Raw genomic sequence first — 22,163 nt, 5'->3', positions numbered from 1 at the left:
ATGGGAGTTGTAGTCCAACAACATCTGGTGACCCAGGTTTAAGAAACCCTGAACTAAAGCATTAGTAAGCCATATCCAGACAGTAGAGTGCAGTGTTCCTGGTAAGAAGGTTTCCAGATGATGTGGACTACAACTCCCATAATCCCCAGTGAAAGGCCATTGTGACTAGGGATTATGGGAGTTGTAGTCTCTTTCAGGGAACACTGGTAGAGTGGTGGGAAGGGAAGCCTGGGTGTAGGTTAGAGGAAAACTACTAATTTGAAGGCGGAAAACACTGATGTGAAGGAGAGGAAAGGATGAGCTTGGCAGCTCGCTTTTGGAAGAAGAGACTGCCAAGTGTCCCAGGATTCTTAAGTAAATGGTGGTGGTTCATATTCCCATTTGCTAGCATAGATTGGGAAAGGGCTCTCTTTTCCTGCTAAGGGCTCTCAGAATCAGCGTTTCATCTAATTTTTTTAATCTGTGCACGGAATGAGTTTTACTGGGTGGCAGCATCAAGTCTGTGTGTGTATACGTGTGTTCAGAATGGGGCTTTCTTGATTCAACCTGGGCAGGATCTAAAATTAACTAAGCGGACATCCAAAAATTTGTGGGCATGTACACATGCACACACCTTAGAGGGAACACTGCTCAGAATGGCTAGGTTACCTTTATTTGTAGCTTTTCTTGAGGATATGGTGTAGCCATCATGTTGGCTGCAGTGTTTCTTGGAAGATGACTGGTTTAAACAAAAAGAGAGGGGGCAAACGAGATGAAGTTTGCCCACATTTCGCCTCTTCCTCTCCAGGATTCTAAGTCACTCAGGTCTTTGGTTGTTCCCTAGGTGTTTTCTTACTTATCCTCTGGTCCAGTCAGCGGATTTACTCCTTAGGGAAGAGAGCTGGTCTTGTGATAGCAAGTATGACTTGTCCTCTTTGTTAAGCAGGGTTCACCCTGGTTTATATTTGAATGGGAGACTACATATGATCACTATATTCCCTATAGGGGATGGGGCTGCTCTGGGAAGAGCATCTGCATGCTTGCATAAAGAAGGTTCCAAGTTCCTTCCCTGACATCTCCAGATAGGGCTGATAGAGATTGCTGCCTGTAACCTTGGAGAAGCTGCTGCCAGAAGACAGTAATGAGCTAGATGGACCAGTGGTCTGATTTGGAAGATTTGTATGTTCCCATGCTCCTAATCATGAGTCATTAGCTGGAGCTACAGCCTATAGTGTTCCTGGCTTCCAGATTTTGGTTAATGATTGGAGGAAGAGTGAGATAATTCTGATGCATCTTTACCTCCTCCCAATGGCATGAAATGATTGCATTTGAAGAGTTGGAAGAGGCAGCAAGAGCTAATGCTCTAAGGATTCTTCTGTCCCCACTTTAGTGCTGACTCTACCCCAAGAGTTGCAGTCAAGGGCATAGGTGAAGGATCCTGTTCTTCTTTATGTCCCTGTTGTTCACTAAGGGAGTTAGAGTGTGGAGCTTCATGGAGCAGGTGACTTAGGGTTCAGGGAATTTGGGTGGAACCAGGTGTGATGGTAGCCTTGTGTTTTCAAGTGTGAGTTATTGCTGTACAGATGTAAAGTGGGGTGGGGTTGGAGGGATGGTTTATAGTGGGGGAAATGGCTTGTAGGAGAAGGTTGTTAAACCCTTCTTTCACCTTCCTGGACACTTGACCCATTTCTGAGAGAGGAACCCAGCTGAGGAAAAAACTACAGGTGAGGAGTGGTGGCTGCAGGCATATAAGTAGCAAACAGTGGAAGGGTTCAGAACTCCCTCCGGTTTACCTCTTCTCAGTGCAGAATCCCTCCTGTCCCCACACTGTATAGCTCTTCAGTGAACTGTGTTTGGAAACATAGTGTGTCACCATGATGTTGGGTCCAGCCATTAGCCACTTACAAGAACTGTGTGTGTTGTTGATGAAACTGGTTATTGGTGAACACCCTGAAATCTACCTTTGGGTTTGTGTGGGGAAAATTAGCTCAGAAAGGAACAGTTCCATGTTAGATTTTAATTTGTGTGAAGTTGTGGACTCAGGAAATGACTGGACTGAGATACAATTTAAGTTTCAAAAGAAAAAGAAGGTATTTATTGTAGGGAGGGGTACAGAGGAGAGAAATGTGTGGTTAAAGCAATATCACTATCAAAAATACATTTAACTGCCATGAGACATTTTAGCTCAGAGTCCTGATTGTGTAAGTTCCCAGGTGGGCAAGAGAAAGAGGCTTTTAGAGAAGGAGGCAGTTGGATTGAAGAAAGCGGTGTAGAGGTAGAATTTGGGCCCAAGGAGGGGCAAAGGCTCATATCACCTGGTCTGGATGAAGGGCTCTGGGGACCACAGATGAACTTCGGACCCAGCTTCCTGTGTTAGCGAGGAAGACTGGGCAAATCAGGCTGGGCAAGAAAGCCGATCTGGAGAGTGGCACGAAATACTGAACCCCGCCGTGCACGATGGCTGGTGGACAGAAAATCGCCCCCAAAGCTGTTGGTAACTCCAAGGTAGCTGGTGCATAGAGAGCACACAGATCACAAGGAGCATGCAATGAAGTCCCAAGTGAAGCATACGAGGGAGCACATGGGATCATATAACTGGGGGCAAATTCCCAAATACATATCCTGGGGGCAAATTCCCATTGACTGTTGCTATCTGACGGATGACAGGTGTGTTTGGAGGGACTGGCAGGGATCCCATTGTTGCTGATCTTTCTTCCTGGGTGTAACAATGTGGGAACTGCTGAGGTATACCAAGGCTTTTGTCATGAAAACGGAGTGCATAGCCATGAGAAGGGGAATCTGCATAGATGGAAAAGGTCAGTGATCTAATTAGTATCTTTAATGGGTGCATCTCTTAGGTTCCTATTGCTTGCTCAACCTGTTTGGGGTGGGGGGTGGGGAGAGATTTACCTCCGCAAGCCTGATCTGTATTCTTCCTGTTGAGCTAATTGGCGCATTAGCTGGCTGTTATCCTTTTTGTGAAAGGCGGGGAAGACAAGGCAGTTCACTCTAAGGGCAGGCCTTGGCAGAGAGTTAACCTCCTTGTAGTCACCTTAAGTGGCACAATGGGGGAATGCTTGACTAACAAGCAGAAAGTTGCTGGTTCGAATCCCAGGAGGCTCAAACACAAACGATGGGGGCTCCTGGGAGCCGACAGAAAAGCTTTGCTGGGAACAGTGTATATCTAAAATAGACATAGAATTTTTTTTAATTTCAGTCATTCTGCACAGTTATCTACAGAATTGTTGTAATAAGTAAGACAGTAACCAACAAAGTGTTTTTATTAGGAATGTGCACCAAATTGCTTTGGTGCACATCCAAGGTGTTCCCTTAAGGTCATTTACATGCCAACGCTGTGCAAGGGATGCGGGCGGGGGGGACACATCCCATCCCATCCCATGGCTGCGTTTTAAAGAAGCAAGTGGCACAAGCTGCCACTTGCATGGAGGTATTTCCATTGAAACAGTGCCATGGTGAGGCACGGTGGGGCCACCTGCCCGCCTCCCCTGAAGGGAACCCATTGCCCGGAGTTGAAGCGTTTCAGCGCCTCTCCAAAGAGGCGCTGAAACACTTCGGGCTCATCCCTAGTTTTCATCCATGTGTGCTTGTATATGGTTACAATTAGATGTATGCCACTTTTGGTTCAGTCTGCACCAGCCATATCAACAGATGTTTACTGTATCAAGAGAGCTGAAGTAAACAGAAACAAACGTAATTATAGTCTGAGCAGACCATGCTGGTAAAATTCTAAATTACATAAAAGCCCTCAAGGGATAAAGTGGAAAAGAGAAACAAGATGTTCTTTTGTGCTTCCTGAGGAAAACTGTGTACCTGCAGCCTTCTAAGCACACTTCATGTGAATATAATGACAGAGATTCTGCTTTCCAAAATATCTTGCCAAAGTGAAACAGGTAGTCCCCATGAGCCTCATACAGTCCTCCAGATCCTGCTTTGCGACCTTAGAAGGTTCCTTGGGGAAAACAGCATTTGTAGCTGATGGACAAAATGAGTGATTCAAAACATGTGCTTTTTGATGGCTGCATAAGTGAAATGTAAGCTGAGTGAGAGCTGCTGTAGCCACTGCACAGTGTCCCCACATACAGATATGCTCATAATGGGTGCAGCAACTGTAGGTAATTTTGGTCCAAGTTGTTTGTTGTGTACAGTGTCAGAAGCCAGCTTGCCTCTTTAATTGTTCATATTCTGAATCTTGTTGAAAAGATGACAATAATGGTTCATAAACACTGATACCTGGAGGTTTTGTGTTCTTTCCCCCCCTTAAAAACGGATATGACAAAAAATATTAAGAATAATATGCCAGCCATGACTAACAATTGATAACATACACAAACTCTGCCTGAGCTTTCTAATCTGCAGTCCTCAATCCCTTCAAATACTTAATTATTGACCTTCAGGAATATAGAAGTTGGCTGTCCCTGCTTGAAGGTGTGGTTAAGCCTTTGACATTTTGTTCTTCAGTGTATCTAATGTTTTACATCAACATGAGTATCGCCTAATTGGTAAGAAAAATGATGGCATATTCCAATGTTGTTGTGTACTGACATAACCTTTTCCCTTTAATCTTTTAGAAATGGGAGCAGGATCCTGAAACGTTTCTAATAATAATAAAGGGAACTGGAGAAAAGTCATTCTGTGCTGGTGGTGATATCAGAGGTGAGAATGTTTACAAATACCAAATGGTTTGTTGGTGTTTTATGAAAAGAACATCATGCTACATCTAAGTTGTTGATATGATGAACATATACTGCTTTTCAACAAGAACAGAGTGGTTTACACCGCCAAAGAAATGAGAGGATGGTTTCCTGTTCCAAAGGGACTCACAGTCTAAAAAGAAAAGACAAGAGCACCATCTGCAGCAACCACTGGGAGGGGCATTATGGGCTGGGCTATACTTTGCTGAATAGGGACAGTTGCTCTCCTCCTGCTAAATATAAGAGAACCACCATTTCAAATGGTGCCTTTTTGCTCAGTTAGATGAAACATGCCAGGTGAAAAACATACAATACAACACATTGGCATATGCACCTTGCCCTTTGATTTCCTGTGTTCTGTTACTAGATTCATTCTATTTATCATCGTCGTCGTCGTCATTTATATGGCCGCCCCCTAACAAGTTGTTCTTTGGGTGGTTCACAAAATAATAAAACAAAACAGTTCATTAAAACACGTTAAAGCAAAAAACCAAACAAAAATGTACTAGCAAAATACAACTAAAAAGCCACAAGCGTGTAAAACAGTGAAAAAAGCATTTTAAAAGCCTGGGTGAATGAAAAGGTCTTCACCTGGTATTTAGAAGAGCATAGTGATGGCTCCACAAATAGCAACAGGAAATGCAGCAGTGGTGTTGCAGAAGTGGAGGGAGGCTCAGTTTGCTGCAGTGTATACAGTGTGTTTGTTATGATAGTCTATTGCAGAGTTAGGCTGACGTCCAGACCAACATTGTGTGTGCCAAAAAGAACACTTTGCATGCACAACGGGGAAGAGGCCATTTTTGCCAATCTGCCCTTCCCATTTTGGCCCACTGTGCCTCCCAGAACTCTCAGAGACATATTTTCAGAAGGCACAGTGGGCTGCAGAGGGAAGGGGAGACGAAGAAAAACCACTCTCCCCTGTTGTGCATGTTAACAGAGTCTGTTTGTCAGCCTTGGATTTCTTAATATTTTAGACTGTTACGTGTGTTCGTATCTGACATGAGTTGCCTTATTTGCTAGCTATTACAGAGGCAGGCAAAGCTGGGGATAGAATGACACAAGATTTCTTCAGAGAAGAATACATCTTGAACAATGCTGTTGGTATGTATACTAATACGTTAAAGCATAGAACCTAATAGTCCAGCTTAAAACTAGTAACCTTGCTTAAAAGGTGTGTTTGAGTGCCTGGTTTTTCATAATGGTAGGTATGAGGATGATAGTAACTCACCAGATAAGAATTTGAAATGGCTTTTAAAAGAGAGAGAGCTGAAATCCCAGCCCATTCATCTTGTTACCATGGCTTCAGCTCAGCAACGAGAAATTCTTTTTAGAAGTTCATATGAATGTACACATCATCTAGTCTTTAGACAATTGAACAACTTCCATATCTTTGTGGTGGAAGAAATTCCTATATGTGTGGGTGAAAAGGGTTATTTTGTTTGCTTAGAGAACTGACGTAAATATGACAAAGTTAAAATGTATAAAATAGGAGCTTCCTTACTGGGATTACTTCACATGTTACGTTTGTAGGTCTACATTTAGGATATTTTAATGATTCTCCTAAACACGTGAAAATTGAATACAATGTTTGCAAACAGGTGTATCATATGGATATGCTTTTCAGGGGCTGTGATTGACTGAGGTCCCTGTCAAAGATATACTCTGGCGAATCTGGGTTTGCTGCCTCGTGGTGTTTGAAATGGTATTTCTTAGTATTTGTTCTGCAGAACAAGATCAGGATAAATATTAACAAATGCAATAAATAAAACAAAACATTGACACATTTAGTATAAAAAATGAAGTCTCATACACAGTATATGAATACTCTCTGTTTTAAAAGAACATATACAACATTATTCCTCTCTTACAAACATGACACTTCACAGAGAACGTTGGTGTGTGGCGACTGAATTCTTGCCAGACATGTTTTGACCCCACTAGGTCTTCAGTGGCATTACAAGCTGTTTCAATTATAAATGCAGGCTTGTCAACCCAATTTCTAAAATGCAAATACAGCATTATGATTCAGATGCACACTCTTATCCCACCATATATATAAATAAATTACAAATTTCATATGCCAGCTTGTCAGTCACAGGTAAAAAATGCTTTCCTCTTAAAACTGTCCCCACAGGGAACCTAATGATCCAAAGCAGGGGTTCCCAACCTGTGGTATTCCAGATGTTGCTGAACTACAACTTCCATAATCCCCAGCCATAACAAAATGTAGCTGGGACTGATGGGAGTTGTAGTTCAGCAACATCTGGCGTATCTAAAGTATAATTGTGATCCTAAAGTATAATTTTGTAAAAATTGGTACCAATAGATTTACAAGATCTTTTCTTACAAAAGTGTGCATTGCACTGTTTTAAAAATCTAAATGGGTTTCACCATTTGTGGCAGGTACTTGCCGGAAACCATATGTGGCCCTTATTGATGGAATTACAATGGGAGGGGTAAGTAGACAAATGAAGTGCTCATGTAGAGTTGTGTGTTGGGTCAATTTCAAAATTGTCAAAGAATCAAATGTGGCTGTTTCAGAGAGAAATAAGATCTGTAAATAAGCTCTCAACAAAAAGACCTTTTTAAGGTGCACACAAAGAAAAACTAAAAGTTGGTAAACATAAGGCGTTTCGGTGTGACACACTTGTCCTCAATTTAAGTAAAACACATGAGCACAGATGAAAGCCTCAGTTCCCCAGCTGTTAAATTTCTTGGATGTGATAACACACAGTTCCCTGACTGGTGGAGAGATAATGAGCGAGGGGGCGGGGGAGAGAAGGGGGAGAACACCTGATTCTTCTCAGAGGCAAATAAACGTCATGGCATCGGCCAGTGCCTCCTGAGCATTAATGTCAGGTCTCAGTTTCTCTCTAAATAATGCTTCCTTGATTTTCTTTCTTTGTAGGTTCCTTTCAATCCCTAAAATAGATATGTTAGTGGGCACCATTTGGCCTGGATACTTAATCCTCATATGCAATAACCAGATTTTCATTCTCTTTGCACAATGCCTTATATCAGCTAAATGATCTTTATATCTATCTTTCAGTGACCTGCTGGGTTCCCCAGGATAGAATGAAGTGCAACCTAAGCACTGAGTTTTATATATTGTACCTATCTTTCCAGCCACCTTAAGTGGCGCAGTGGGGAAATGCTTGACTAACAAGCAGAAGGTTGCTGGTTCGAATCCCCGCTGGTACTATATCAGGCAGCAACGATATAGGAAGATGCTGAAAGGCATCATCTTGTACTGTGCAGGAGGAGGCAATGGTATACCCCTCCTGTATTGTACCAAAGACAACCACAGGGCTCTGTGGGTGCCTGGAGTCGAAATCGACTCTACAGCACACTTTACCTTTCTTTCCACAGTTTCCTTCCCCCTGTTCACAAATTTCACAATCTTGTATATCACATCTCCTATCATACAAACTAAAGTTAACTAACAATTGTTTGAGTGTCATTGGTGCTGTGCAAACCACATTCACATTAATTAGCAATAACAATAGCACTTACATTTATATACCGCTTTATAGCCGGAGCTCCCTAAGTGGTTTACAACGATTTAGCATATTGCCCCCAACATTCTGGGTACTCAGACAATTCCCTGTCTTTCCAAGATTCTCTGGATTTGCCATGTAAATCTCAGTAACGAATGGTATTTTAAGTACCGGCAAATCCATAATGAATCTAGCTCTTTCCCAACTCTTTAAAACAGGCAATTCATACCCATTCTTCCTAATTAGGTTTTCAGCTTTCTCTCTAGATTCTAGCTTTCTCTCCAGTTTCCCCCTTCTCCCTCCCCCACCAATCGCTCATTATCTCTCCACCAGTCAGGGAACTGTGTGTTATCACGTCTAATGATTTAACAGTTGGGGAACCAAGGTTTTTATCTGTGCTCATTTGTTTTACTTAAACTGAGGATGGTTTGTCACACCGGAACCTCTTAGTTTTTTTGTTTACCAACTTCTAGTTTTTCTTTGTGTGCACAATAAAAAGGGTTTTTGTTGAGAGTTTGGAATTAATATGTGCATTGCATCACCAACATATCAACTTATTCTGTAAATAAAATAAACTTGTGACATACTGTATTCTTAAACATGCTGTCTTTTGAGGGAAATCTTGAGCCTTAGAATGTTTACAATATTCCACTCTTGCAAGTTGAGCTGAAAGGACTCTTTTGGCTGAGAAGAGTCTTCACAGTGGCTTAGGGATTAGAGGAATTATTTGAGTAAAATGGGGAGACGGTACAGAAATGGTTGGTGGGAAGAGAACCCAGGAGGCAGGGAAGCTATGGGACAGAGATTCCAGAGACTGTGTAGCTGAAGAAAGATAGTGGGGTGGACAATGTATTGAAAAGTAGAAACCTGAGGGTAAGGGAGGAGTCCTGAGGAAAAGAGCAGAGGCTGCAGGGATTTCATGGGTGAATAAATGCAGAAAAACCTCAGAAGCCCCACAGACAGGAAAAACTGTGTGTTAGCAGGAAGTGGAGAGAAGAGTCAGGAGTGTTGAACAGGAAGAACAACAGGTTGAGAGACAAGTGCCTAAAGGTATTGAGGGAGTGAGTATGCAGATGAAGCACATGCTGAAAAGCAGGGGCCTGAGGAACTGTGAGTAGTGGAAGCATGAATATAAAGAACGAAGTGGCAAAGAATGTGCTGAGCAGACCGGGAAGTTGACTGAGAGTCAGGTTGGCTAATATAAAGAAAGGGAGAGAGTAGGCAGAGGTAAGGTTTGTTATGTAACTTTGGCCCAGTTCAGACATGACTCACAACCATGGTTTCCTCATGACTTAGCATGACAAAGGTGATCTTCAGGCTTCTGTGCTTCCCCTACCCCCTCATGTGTGAAGAGAGGAATTTTTTACTAGTTTTAGAACAAGCCAGGATTTGTAATGAACTTTGATGATCCAATTTGTGCACAAGTCAGGGTACGAAATGGGTATTGGATAATTTTCAAAATGTTTAAACTGAATAGATGTTCAAAGTTGGGGATTTTTTAGCCTACTTTCCAGTAGGTTTATGAGATCACCTGACATTCTCTGTGTGTGTCTGTCAGTGTCGTCCCCCCGTGCCCCCGCCCCGCATCAACTTCACAACCTTCTGGACCAATATGAACCAAATCAGGTACAGTTGTAGGGACACGTGGTGACACCTCAAGGGCGTAGTTTGAGATGCTATCATCCACCCCAGTCCAAGATGGTGGACATGCAAACTTTTGAGGCGCAAGTGGACTGACTTATGAACCGCTTAACCGATTTGAACCAAATTTGTTACAGCTGTAGGGACACATAGGGACACCTCAACTTTGTAGTTTGTGGTGATGTCATCTACCCTGATCCAAGATGGTGGACGTGTGAATTTTTGAGGCGCAAATGCACTAACCTGAGGACTGTTTAACCTTTTTGGACCAAATTTGGTACAGCTGTGGGGAGTGACACACAGGGACACCTCATCCAAGATGGTGAATGCGTGAGAGATCAGGAGATCTAGGTGCAGGAGATCTAGCTTGTGGACCTCAGTTTGAACCAAATTTAGTCCAGTTGTAAAGTCAGAGAAACGAAAGTAGGCTGCTGATTAGTTCTTACTAGAACATTGTGTTTTTTTGTGTGTTTTTTTGAGGGGGGAAAATGTCTTAGCCTGGTGATTAAAAGACATTAACATAGGTGCTGGGAGATAATTCCAGAAGTAGGGCACCATAGCTGAGAAGGCCTTTCTCCTCTTGACCTCCAGCTGGGACACTGTTACAGGACAAGTGCAGTACATGTACAAGTTCATAAGGGCAGAGGTGCTCCTTCAGGGACCCGGATCCCAAACTGTGGGTTGCTTCAGCCAGGCTCCCTCTGCAGAAGATGCAGCTGCCCTGCAACAGCTTAGAAAGGCATAGATGTTGCTGCAGAGGGTTATGGGCAAAGATGAGAGGGGACTCTCTCTCTGCCCAGGTTTCCCTCACTCTGTCAGGTTTCGCACTCTTGTATAATTCATTTCTGAAATGCTACACTTTTCTTAGGTTTAGAGGAATGTGGAATTGTTAGAACCGATCAGAAAGCTGTGTGTCACATGTGTGATTTAGAGCTGGCTTACGCATGCATGTTCATTACCTCATGAGTGTAGCATCAAGTGGTGATTGGTATATGTGAATGAGCAATCACAGATGTAACTTTCATATAATCTCACACACAAATCTTTTGATGGAGCCAGTTCATGCATTTTGTTGTGAGGTTAATAACCATTGAGAAATCAAGTAATGCATGAAATAGCCCTCAGTTTGTGGAACATTTGTACACCTAAGAAATCTTAACTTCACGGTTCAATATGACAAAATTATGTTGTGCAAGTTATGCTATTTATTTTAAAATCCATCTCATTGTTTTGGTAACATTGAAATGTTCTACATCAGTATTTTACGTTCCTTGACTCCAAATTAGGCTAGACTTGTAGTTTGCAGTAGGTGCTCAGTTTTGAGTGAAATTGCTTATCAAGGATACGGTGTATTCAACTGCTAATGCTTAAGGGTCTTGCATGTATAAAGTACATCATGGAATATTAGATGATTGAATATTTTTCTTGATTATTGAATTGGTCCTGCAGATGCTTCCTTGTTTAAACTATCTGTCTTCAAATGACATATGCCAGAATGAAACTGAGGCAGAAAGAAGCAAACATCTGTCAAGATAAAGTACTGCAAGGAAGCAAAGGACAGAAAGCAGACCACTTCAGGCAGCAGGAGCTCTTTGGAACATTTAGTTAGTTTCCAGGCCCTAGGTTTATCAGAGTTCATGTATACAGAATCAACTGAGGTTTAAATGAGTTTTCTTATATTGGCCTAATATAGCCTTTTGCAGGGAAACCAAATCATGCTGGTATTCAGATTTTTTTGCAGCTGGTCTGCCACAGAGCCATTAGAGACATTGGCTGGGATCCTGACCAGAGTGAGTTCTCTGCTTGCATTTTGGGGCTTTTAATCTCCTTGCATTAAATGGCAGTCCCCCCATGCATCCTGAAATGCTCCTCTCATCGTGTGGTAGTGCCCTCTGTACCGGAATCCCATATGACTTGAGGGACTACCTTCTGGTTTTGTATCTTTGCTCCTGGAAAACAGCTGGATCTTATGCTTGGTTTATGCTACAGTAGTATAAGGAAATAACAGGCATGTGCAGGGATGTGAGTTTTGTTTGTCTTGGAGAACATTTACTCCAAAGAACACCTATCCTGGCTATTCAGAACTGAGGGTGTCTTATTGAGCAAGGAAGCCCTACTTTTCACTGCTGAAATAATATATTCCTAACTTTGTGAGAAATTATATTAGATCTTAATCTATTATTCTCTTCCATTCATTTCTACGTAGATTTAAAATATTAGAATAAGTGTAGCTAGCAGATGAGCCTTTTCAGGCGATGTGGTGCAACATAAATACGTACGGTTATATTTTTAGTGCTATGCAGTAAAAGATGCCTTAAAGAGATTATTCAGGGAACATTTCAGAGGATTGATCTTCTAATAAAAGTGGAATGGGATTGTGGTTTCTATGTTTGTGGCTAGCTTTTGGTGGAAATGATGTGTTGCCTTAATAGCAAGGAACTGCACTTGCCTGTCTTGAGAATCATAAAGCAGCAATTGTAAAATGCATGAGAATGTTTCAGAAACTGGTAATATTGATAAACAGCATGTGGCAGCCATTTTGCTGATCCTTTCAAAATCACTCATGTAAGGATTTTTCTGGATAGACAATGGAGGATACTTGTACCCCACAATTCTAAAAATGATTACTTCAAAGTAAGTCTCTTTGGCTTCAGCACGTCGTCCAGCTTCCAAGTGTTCAGGATTGCTGCCTTAAAATAAGTGATCTTGACCCCTTGTTCTTGTATTGCATGTTCAAGAAGAGCCATTCAGAGATCCAACATACGTGACAAGGTGTTTTTGCCCTAAGATGATGATCATGTGAAAAGTGGCAACGTTGAGTGGCTGGAAGCTTAAGGGTTTTGTGAGCACATCTGCCTATATACGTGTTGACATACTGACTGATTCTGCTGATTGGAAGTAAAACGGCACACAGTTTGGAAACTGCTACTCTAAAGGCCATTCTGTCAAATGAAGGAAAGTAATTTCTGTTCAGTAGAAAAAGAAATAGTGAGCAAAGGGATTTGGGTACAGTTTTTTAAAGGTAACAATAGCTTGAATTAGTCTGTATGAATACTTTTATCTCAGTAAAGTCTCTTAATCATCAACCAGCATATTGGACCAAAATACAAGGTTCTATTTGTTCTAGACTTGGTGAATTTTTTTATTTTTGCAATACCGTACCCTGTTTGATAGTCAGTGTAGCTGGACTTGGAACTGGTGTTTAAAATGTACAGCTTTAGTTATGGCCCTGTTTTCTCTCTCTCTTCCCATCCCCAGTGGTCGTAGGCAAAGTTCTGCTCTCTCAGCTTTCTTCTCTCAAGCTTCAAAATATGAAATAAAATGGATTGCAATAACAGGTATAAAAAGAGTGGCTGTGATGGTTCTGAAGAACAGCTTCAAAGCACTCAGCATACACAAAGTGCTTAGATAAATGTTACAATAAGGATAGCAGTTAATGCATTCAGAATGGAATGACATCCAATTAGTGCAGTTCTCCTTTGCGTACTATGTGAAATGAATTCAGTTAGCACTTCCCTACATTTACAACTTTGAGGTAAATGTAGTATACGCAGTGGTTGTGATAATGATACACCGGGAAAGGCAGCTTAGCAACCTTTGATGAGCACTTAGCTGAGTGTTCTTGCTGGCATTATCTATCAGCACTGAAAAACCGTAGTGGTAACAACAATTCAGCTGTCATGTGTATGTTTTTGTAAACAACCACTGACGCAAATTATACCATTTTTGAGTCATTAGCTATGATTTCTGGCTCTCTGTAGATCTGGTGGAATGTCAGGGTTGATTTATTTATTTATTGAACATATTTTTATACTGCCCAACACCCAAGTTCTCTGGGTGGTTTACAAGAAAATAAAAGCAACCAATAAAAAGATTAAAGCATTTCAACAATTAAAATTTAAAAGTTAAAACTATGAAAACACAATTAAAACAGTATCTAGGTGAAAAAATCTAGCCTGGGTGAAAAAAAATCTATGATTTTTTTTAAAAAAAAAGATTTAATCAGATTTTTAAATTTAAATTGGATTTTTTTAAAACCATGAAGAATGCAGTTGAATATCGTCATGAATATTAATCATAATTATATTCTATGAACATGTTAACAGTATATGGAGATGAGATAACAGACCTGATTGGTCCTGTTCTACAGGTGGTGTGCATGCAGAACACCTTGCTCAGATCTACTCCATCCTCGCGAAACCAAATGTGAGCAGCACATATCCATGCAGCCCTGAAGAAACTCCAGGTGTATCTTCCATTGCAGAAGAGAAGCACCTATCATATTTTTTTAATATTTTTTTTTTACATGTATATCCTGCTCTTCCTCCAAGGAGCCCAGAGTGGTGTACTACATACTTAAGTTTCTCCTCACAACAACCCTGTGAAGTAGGTGGGGCTGAGAGAGAAGTGACTGGCCCAGAGTCACCCAGCAAGTCTCATGGCTGAATGGGGATTTGAGCTCGGGTCTCCCCGGTCCTAGTCCACCACTCTAACCACTACACCACACTGGCTATCATAGCAGCAGGCCATAAAAGAAACTCCATTTGAGAATATTTTAATGAAATTCCTGTACCTATGGGTAAGAAAGGCATGTGGGCAAAATGCAAACAGTGCAACAACAAAATGCAGGGTCTCATTGCCCGAATGAAACAACATGATGAAGAGTGTGTACCTACCTTCTGAAAATGAAACCTACACCTACCTCTAAATCTGTATTAAGGTTATATTAGACAACAGGAATGTACCTTAAAAAACGATTAAATAGAATCTTCCTGACTGGTAATTTAAGTTGTCATTTAAATCATTAAAATCGAGTCCTTCTTTGAAGCTATTTAAATCATTATTTAAATTAATTTTATTTAAATCAGCCCTGTGGAACATTTCCTCAATTTACACACAGCTGACTTCATTAGCAATGGTGAGGACCTAGAGTCAAGATGGAGCATACATTTCAATCCACTGGAATTTTGTGACAGGTTATGGAAGGAGGGTGTTAGCTGTTGTGCCTCATCTTGTGTGGAACTCGAATATTTCTTGTAGCACTGGATGCTGCTCACAACATGGTCAAGATCTTAGCCTGATGGTACATCAGACCCATTGATGCCCACTTCTGCTTTGAGTTAACTATACTTAAGGTGACATTCTTTGTAAGACAGTCTAACAGCACTACTGCTGACATCCACATTTTGGGGGGAAAGAGCCCCACATCTGTATATTTGTATGGAAATTTTTGTATATGATTGGGAGAGATTGCATCAACACTGGTGGAATATGGTATTTGCTAAGCTGGCTCTGAGTCTGTTTCTGGGCAGAATTCAGTGTGCTGGTGTTTCCCTTTAAAGCCATGCATGGCTTAGGAGCCAGAGTACTTGAAGGATTACCTGTCTCTACATAAGCCTGTCTGTACATGGAGGTAACCTTTGGAGTTCTCCTTGCTCTGGGTTCTCCCACCATCTGAAGAGCAGCAGCTGGAAATAGGTTTTTCTCAGTGGTGGCACCACCACCCCTTGCAGTCTACAAAGAGGTTTACCTGGTGCTGGCTTTAATATCTTTTTGGTGCTGGGTAATATTGTTTTGGTACTTTTAAAAAATAAATAAAAACCCCAGGTCTTTTAAATGTATATTTTAATCCCTGATGAACTGTTATTAATGTTGCCTTTTAACTGTTGCTTTGATACTTAGGTTTAAGTCACCCTAGTAAAAAACTTTTGAAGGGCAGTGTATAAATAAATAGCAATTGAGGGAAAAGGATAGAGTGATTCTCCAGTTATTTGATTTGTTTGCCCTTTAAAGGATGCTATATATGACGCTGGCCTGCTCTTCAGTGAAGTTTTAAAGTGTCCAATAGATGGGGCTGTAGAGCTTCTTTTGTACACAGTAGTCTTTGAAAGTGTAGTTCTCTCAGTGGCATGTAGTTGTTCATCTGAATACCATTTGGTTTGTGTAATAGCTTCAGAACAATTTGCTCAGTTCACAAGGAGAAGAAAAGGGGAGGGGGGAAGTTGCACACTGCACGTTATCTTAGAATCGAGTAGCACAAATAATGATGACCTGTTGTTGCGTTAAGGTTAATAGCTTGCACACTGAATGTAAGGTGTTGGCTTTGGTAACAGGATGTCCTGAGGGCGGAGGTCTTGAGCACAGACTTATCTGGAACAGAAGTTTATCTTCTACACACTGAGATTGAATAGAAGCGATTTGTCAAGTTTTTCCCTTGGAAAACCATTCTGCCTCTAATCCAATCTTGCAGTAGCTTGTTGTAATGGAAAATGAGTGGCATTAGCCATCTGGTTTTTTGGGTGTATTTCCCCTTTCGCTCTTGAGAAAACAGTCTAGGATGTAATACTGTTGCAAAGTGGTTCTTGGCCTACATCTGCTGGAGGTCATTGTCTTGATGGCATAAAATACAGGCTCCGAATATTAAGTGAAAAGCAGGTTCAGCAATGGTTTTGTTTGGCATATACGGTGAGTAGCAGAACAGGCTGCAGCAATGAAGCTGTGTTAATATAGTGTATAAAGATTATTCATGGAATGTATAAGGGCATTTATTTACATGTGCATTTTAGTAAAAAAGGATAGAAATTTAAAAAATAATTTGATTTTGGAGTCCCAAGTTCTCATGGCTTCTTTGAAGTCACTAAGTTATTGCAAGTTCCAAATGTTTTAGCAGTGCCTCAAAGTTTAGTAGGAAAGCAAATCTCAACCCACCCCTTTAGTGGGTAAAAGGCTTTCACTATGTTTATCCAAGCAGAATCTGTCAGACAAATGAATAATCAGCCCAGAAATGCATTATATAGGCTAAATGGAAGAAGCCAATCAGCACTTTCAAAACCGGAAAAGTTTAAGCCGAACTTGGGTTAACAGATCAGCAGCTCCTTTGTTTGTGCAACAATGTGTGGTGTTTCAGCAAGTTTATGGCTTCTCACATATGTTAGCAAACTCACTGGGTGACTCTGGGCCAGTCATGTATCTCTCAGCCTAACCTACCACACAGGGTTGTTGTGAGGATAAAAATAAGCATACACACTGCTCTGAGCTCCTCTGAGGAAGAGCAGGATATAAATGTAAAAAATAAATAAAATTTTTACTGGCAAACCAGCTGGCAGTAGGGCATCGGTAGTATGGCCTTTCCACACTAATGTGCAAAGCATGCCCTGTCCAATTTTTGTCTTTGCATGACAATCCCACATAACTCTTCTGGGGGAGAAACAGTGGAATATCCTGCCCACATATGGTGTAGGGAGGGGCGCAGAGAGGGGAGATAGGAGCATTGCTGTGCTCTCTCTCTCTCTCTTTATTTTTATAGTCTGGCTGAATGAGTGTAATGCATGATGGGGGTTCACAAGCCACACAAAGGATTAAACATCAAATGAAAGGTTCAGAGAATAGCAGGGTAAATGGCAGCTTGACTAGTGAGTGGTCACTTTTTGTTCTTAAAGCTCGATGGTGTGTGCTTCTGTGCTGGAGTTGCAAAGCCTTTGAAATAGCAAACATATTGATGAAGTCATGTCCTTCCGCTTCGCATGCTGCGCATCATGAGTGGTATCCAGTCTGTGCCTGTGCTGCTTGCACAGCCACATTCTGAGCAACAGTGGCCACAGAAATGCTTGCATTGCCTGAAGGAGTGGAAAGGGTCATTTCCCAGGTACAAAATATTGCTGGGGAAATGCAAGATCCCCTCAACAGAAGGCAAGATGTCTGGATCCTGTGCTACTCCTAACACTTCATGGTTTTATTCTAGGGACAGAGGTATTTGCAGTTAGTTACTGCTAAAGAACCCTTCAGGAGTCAGGGCAGCTGCTTTTCAGGTGTTTCCTTGGGCTACAAAGTCCAGCTGTTTCTCTGATCATTCTAGGAAGGGGAGTTCTAAAAGTCTGCAGGCCCTTTGATAGCATCTGTTACTGTTTTCTGTGGGAATTCAAGTCGTCCTGGGTTTGTGGCATAGTGGTGTATGTGAGGGGTGTGTGTGTGTGTGTGTGTGTGTGTATGTGAGAGAGAGAGAGAACGAGAACTGAATGCAGTCATTCAGTTAAACTTCACAGGATTCCTGTCTCGTTGATTTCCTAGCTATAGTGAAATTTAACTTATGCCTCTTTTCCCGCCTTCTAACATGGGTGCTGACCGAAAATGAGTTTCCTTTTCATAGAATCAGTGTTAGAAATTTACCAGAAAACATAACATGGTTTGTACAGGTCCATACCTAAGTTTAGCTGTTTTGCGCAGATTATGTGCATTTTTTTCCTCCAAAAGTGTTGCTGTGGTTGTCCCTGGGTGTGGAAGGCAAATTGAATAGGCTGGTCCCTTCAGTCTTCTACAGACCTTAGTTACTGATGGAATATAACCATGCTACTAATGATTAGCTGTCCATATTGGAACACCACAAGAGTTAAAACCCGAAAACCCCAAAAAGAAAATTGCCTTGACTCTTGGCAAGTTTGCGATAGGGAGATGTCAGAAGCTGTAAAATTGTTAATAAAAGTTTCTGTCCTTAGTGACTATATCTGATATTTATGACCAGATACAAAATGTAGCATCAATCTTGGAAGGTTTATTACTGGAAAATATTTATTAGCTCAGACACCAAGATTCTGATGGGAAAACATCCAAATTGGCAAGGCTTTTAGTTGTAAAACAGAGCCGGTCTCTCAAACGTAGATTAGCCAAGCTGCCTGCCATAAATGAGTTGCGGGGGGTGGAGCAGCTGTATGAGAAGATCCTACTGGAGTGGTATGCATTGGCGTTGCTAGTATTGGGCACAAGGGGCATGTGCCCCAAATGTTTGGCCTGGCCCCAGAATTCTTGCTTGCCTGCCTCCCTGCCTGCCTCCACCAACTTTGTTTGGATGAACAAGAAGGTGGTGGCAAAGGGGAGAAATTTTTGGAAGCCGAATTCCAGACCAACAAGTGCTCCCAATTACTACCTCCTCGCACAGAGGATACTCCTTCAGTGGGTGGGGGCCTTCTAGTAGTGGGTGATTCGATTGTTAGGGGCATGGTGAAATGGGTTTGTGACCGCATGAAGACTGCACAGTGACTTGCCTGCCTGGTGCGAAGGTTGTGGACATCATGCAGCAGCTAGATAGGCTGTTAGGTAGTGCTGGGGGGAGTCAGCTGTTGTGGTGCACGTCGGAACCAACAATGTGGGGAAATGCAGTTGGAGGTCCTGGAAGTCAACTGTAGGCTTCTTGATAGTATATCTAAGTCCAGGACCACCAGGGTAGCACTCTCTGAAGTGCTACCTGTTCCACGCACGAGTAAAGTGAGAAAGGCAGAGCTGAGGGGTTTCAATGCGTGGATGAGATGTTGGTGCCAGGAGGAGGGGTTTAGATTTGTTAGGCACTGGGATACATTTTGGGGCAAGCAAAGCCTGTACAAAAGGGACGGGCTGCACTTGAACCAAGATGGAACCAGACTGCTGGCCCTTAAAATAAAAAAGGTTGCAGAGCAGCTTGTAAAATGACACCTGGAGGATTGCCAACAGGACTTGGGTAGTATCTGGTTTGGCAAGCAAAATCCCCTAAGGTGTGAGAGTGCAAACATTTAGGATAAACCTGAAGGGGACAGAGTAGAACCAGGAGTAGAGCAGGCAGAAATACATGACAGCTGGTCAAAATAGTCAAATAAAAATAAGGAAGATAGCACATGCCAATGCCAGGTAAGGGAGTCGGCCTATAGGTGCTTCTATGCCAATGCCAGAAGCCTCTGAGCCAAGATGGGCGAGCTGGAGTGCTTGGTTGCTAATGAAGAAATAGATATAGTGGGCATAACAGAAACATGGTGGAACAGTGAGAACCAGTGGGACAGTCTTACTACTGGATACAAACTCTTAGTACTGGATACAAACTCTACAGAAAGGCAAGGCAAGAGAGGATTGGTGGTGGAGTAGCATTTTATATTAAAGAAGGGGTAGATTCTAAAAACCTAGGCGGACCGGAGTTCTCCACAGAATCTTTATGTGTGTCAATATAAGGACTGAAAGGAAATTGGTTACTAGGGGCGTGCTATTATCCTCCAGATCAAAATGCTGAGTGTGACCTGATGACAGAGAGGCCAAATATCTAGACATACTAAATGACTGTGTCTTAGAACAGTTGGTTGCAGAACCAACCAGACAAAGAGCAACATTGGATTTAAACCTGAGTGGCACCTAGGACCTGGTGTGAGATGTCCAAGTTGTAGAACAATTGGGGACAAGTTCATGTGTGGATTGGCAACTGGTTGAAGGACAGGAAACAGAGTAGGAATAAATGGACAATTTTCACAATGGAAGTAAGTAAGAAGTGGAGTCCCTCAAGGTTCTGTACTGGGACCAGTGGTGTTTAACTTGTTCATAAATGATCTAGAAGTATTTGCAGATGATGCTAAACTATTCAGGGTAGTGAAATCCTAAGCAGTTTGTGAGGCACTCCAAAAAGGTCTCTCCAAACTGGTGTGTGTGTGTGTGTGTGTGTGTGTGTGTGTGTGTGTGTGTGTGTGACAAAATGGCAAATGTGATTCAATGTAAGCAATATAAAGTGAAGCATATTGGGGCAAAAAAACCCCAACATCACATATACGCTGATGAGATCTGAGCTGTCGGTTACTGATCTACGACAGAAATCTTGGGGTCATAGTGGACAGCTTGTTGAAAGTGTCGACTCAGTGCATGGCAGCTGTGAAAAAGGCTAATTCCACGCTAGGGATCATTAGGAAGGGGATAGAAAATAAATATGCTAGTGTTATAATGCCCCGATACAAATCTGTTGTGTGGCCACATTTGGAGTACTATGTTCAGTTCTGGTCACCATATCTTAAGAAAGACATTTTAGAATGGAAAAGGTGCAGAAGAGGGCAACCAAGATGACCAGGGGCCTGGAGCAGCTTCCTTATGAGGCAAGGCTACAGTATCTGGGGTTTTTTGGTTTGGAAAAGAGGCTCCATCCTCCCCAGCTCCATGCACTTGCAATGGAAAGAGGGAGGGATGGAGTCAAGCACTTGCTCCCTGTTTTAACTCCTGCTGTGGGCCTCTACCCTTTCCATTTGTTCACAAAGGGGAAAGAAGGTGGTTATGCTGGGACTTGTGCCCTGCTGCAACCCCTCCCTTGTGCCTAGTAGCAACTCAGGAGGAGGAAGAGGCTAACCCCCCCCCAATACTGTTAGAACTCCCCCTCCCCACTGGAAATATTTGTCTTAAAATATTGTTTAGCAGCCAAGCCACTGGGAGGAAAAAACAAAGTTTGAGGAGTGAGAGACTATAATGCCCCATAACACTTTCCCTCTCAAACCATGCAGTGATTTGGGCTTATCTGAAGTAGCTCTTCAGCCATTTGGGTTTGCTTCTTCCTCCCTTTCCTTCTAGCCATAACTGCAATCTGATTGGTTGGTTCAGTGAATACATGGTGATGTCATCATTTTAAATCTTTCTTCAGATGTTGAAGGTTGGTTTTACTTCTCCTCCCATTAATGTATCTCCATTTTCTTTCCCTACAAAGCAGCCTTTCTTGATCCTCTCCTGTCCTGCTGCAAAATTGTCCTGGAATTCAGGGATTTTGATGTTAAATTTTCTTATCTATTGCTGTCAACCTTTGTATATGCTGCCATTTTGCAGCTGGTTCCACCTTCCCAAGGTGCCAATTTGTAACTGGCTCTGCCTCCCCAAAATGTTGTTTTATGCTGGTAGCTTCCAATTCTTTGGCCAAAACAAAAAGCGGCTCCCAGAAACCTTGTCTGCCCACCCCTAATATAAGCTGATTGTGTTGTGTATGCAGAACTGAGTGGAACTACTTGTTGCATATAAATTGTACACTTAACTGATGCAGAACCAGCATATTGAACAACAATGTATGGCTAAAACACTCGATGTTCTGTGTAAAATGTATTTTTAATTAAGAATAATAAATCCCCACATATCCAAGGTGACTTCTGAAATTATGTGTCTGAGGTTGTAAACAACCCTATAAAATGCAAATACTTTCAGCTATGCTCACTTCTTCAATGCAAGAACTACAGAATACACAGAGAAGCATTTTTGCTCAGAACATTTAGCAATTAATTGCACATTGGTAATATTTAACAGGGGCGTGCCAAGGTTGGAGTGGGCCCGGAGACAAGATTTTTAAATGGGGCCCCTTGCTGCCTTCCTTTCCTTCACCTGGCCCCATGTCTCTGCTGCAGAAGAACATTAAGGACATGTGTAATGTAGCGGACAATAGAGGACAGGCGACTACAGTTACAAGGTGTAAACAGCAGACCCAAATAATACAACAGTATCAGCTGTTGAGGGTAATTCATGCTTGCTACAGCTCTCCTCCCCTTCTGTGGGTTCCAAAGGAAGCTTCTGTTCCAAGCTTAACGAT

The 22,163-nt window shown here is 42.0% G+C and overlaps 1 protein-coding gene across 7 annotated transcripts in view; it reads left to right on the top strand.

The window, feature by feature from the left end:
• The window catches only part of HIBCH (3-hydroxyisobutyryl-CoA hydrolase), a 73,322-nt gene that overhangs the window by 4,103 nt on the left and 47,056 nt on the right, over nucleotides 1–22,163 (top strand). For all 7 annotated transcript variants that reach the window (XR_008311570.1, XM_053273304.1, XM_053273338.1 and 4 more), the window contains 3 exons: nucleotides 4,569–4,653; nucleotides 5,712–5,792; nucleotides 7,095–7,147. Coding sequence is in view for 6 of the 7 variants with exons in the window: in XM_053273304.1 (XP_053129279.1) it covers nucleotides 4,569–4,653; nucleotides 5,712–5,792; nucleotides 7,095–7,147 (219 nt within the window). In the remaining variant the exon portion in view is untranslated. The remainder of the gene's footprint in view (nucleotides 1–4,568; nucleotides 4,654–5,711; nucleotides 5,793–7,094; nucleotides 7,148–22,163) is intronic.

The sequence above is a fragment of the Hemicordylus capensis genome, chromosome 1, assembly GCF_027244095.1.
Source record: "Hemicordylus capensis ecotype Gifberg chromosome 1, rHemCap1.1.pri, whole genome shotgun sequence".
In the NCBI taxonomy this organism is placed as follows: Eukaryota; Metazoa; Chordata; class Lepidosauria; order Squamata; family Cordylidae; genus Hemicordylus; species Hemicordylus capensis.
This window is presented reverse-complemented; position numbering and strand designations above follow the sequence as displayed.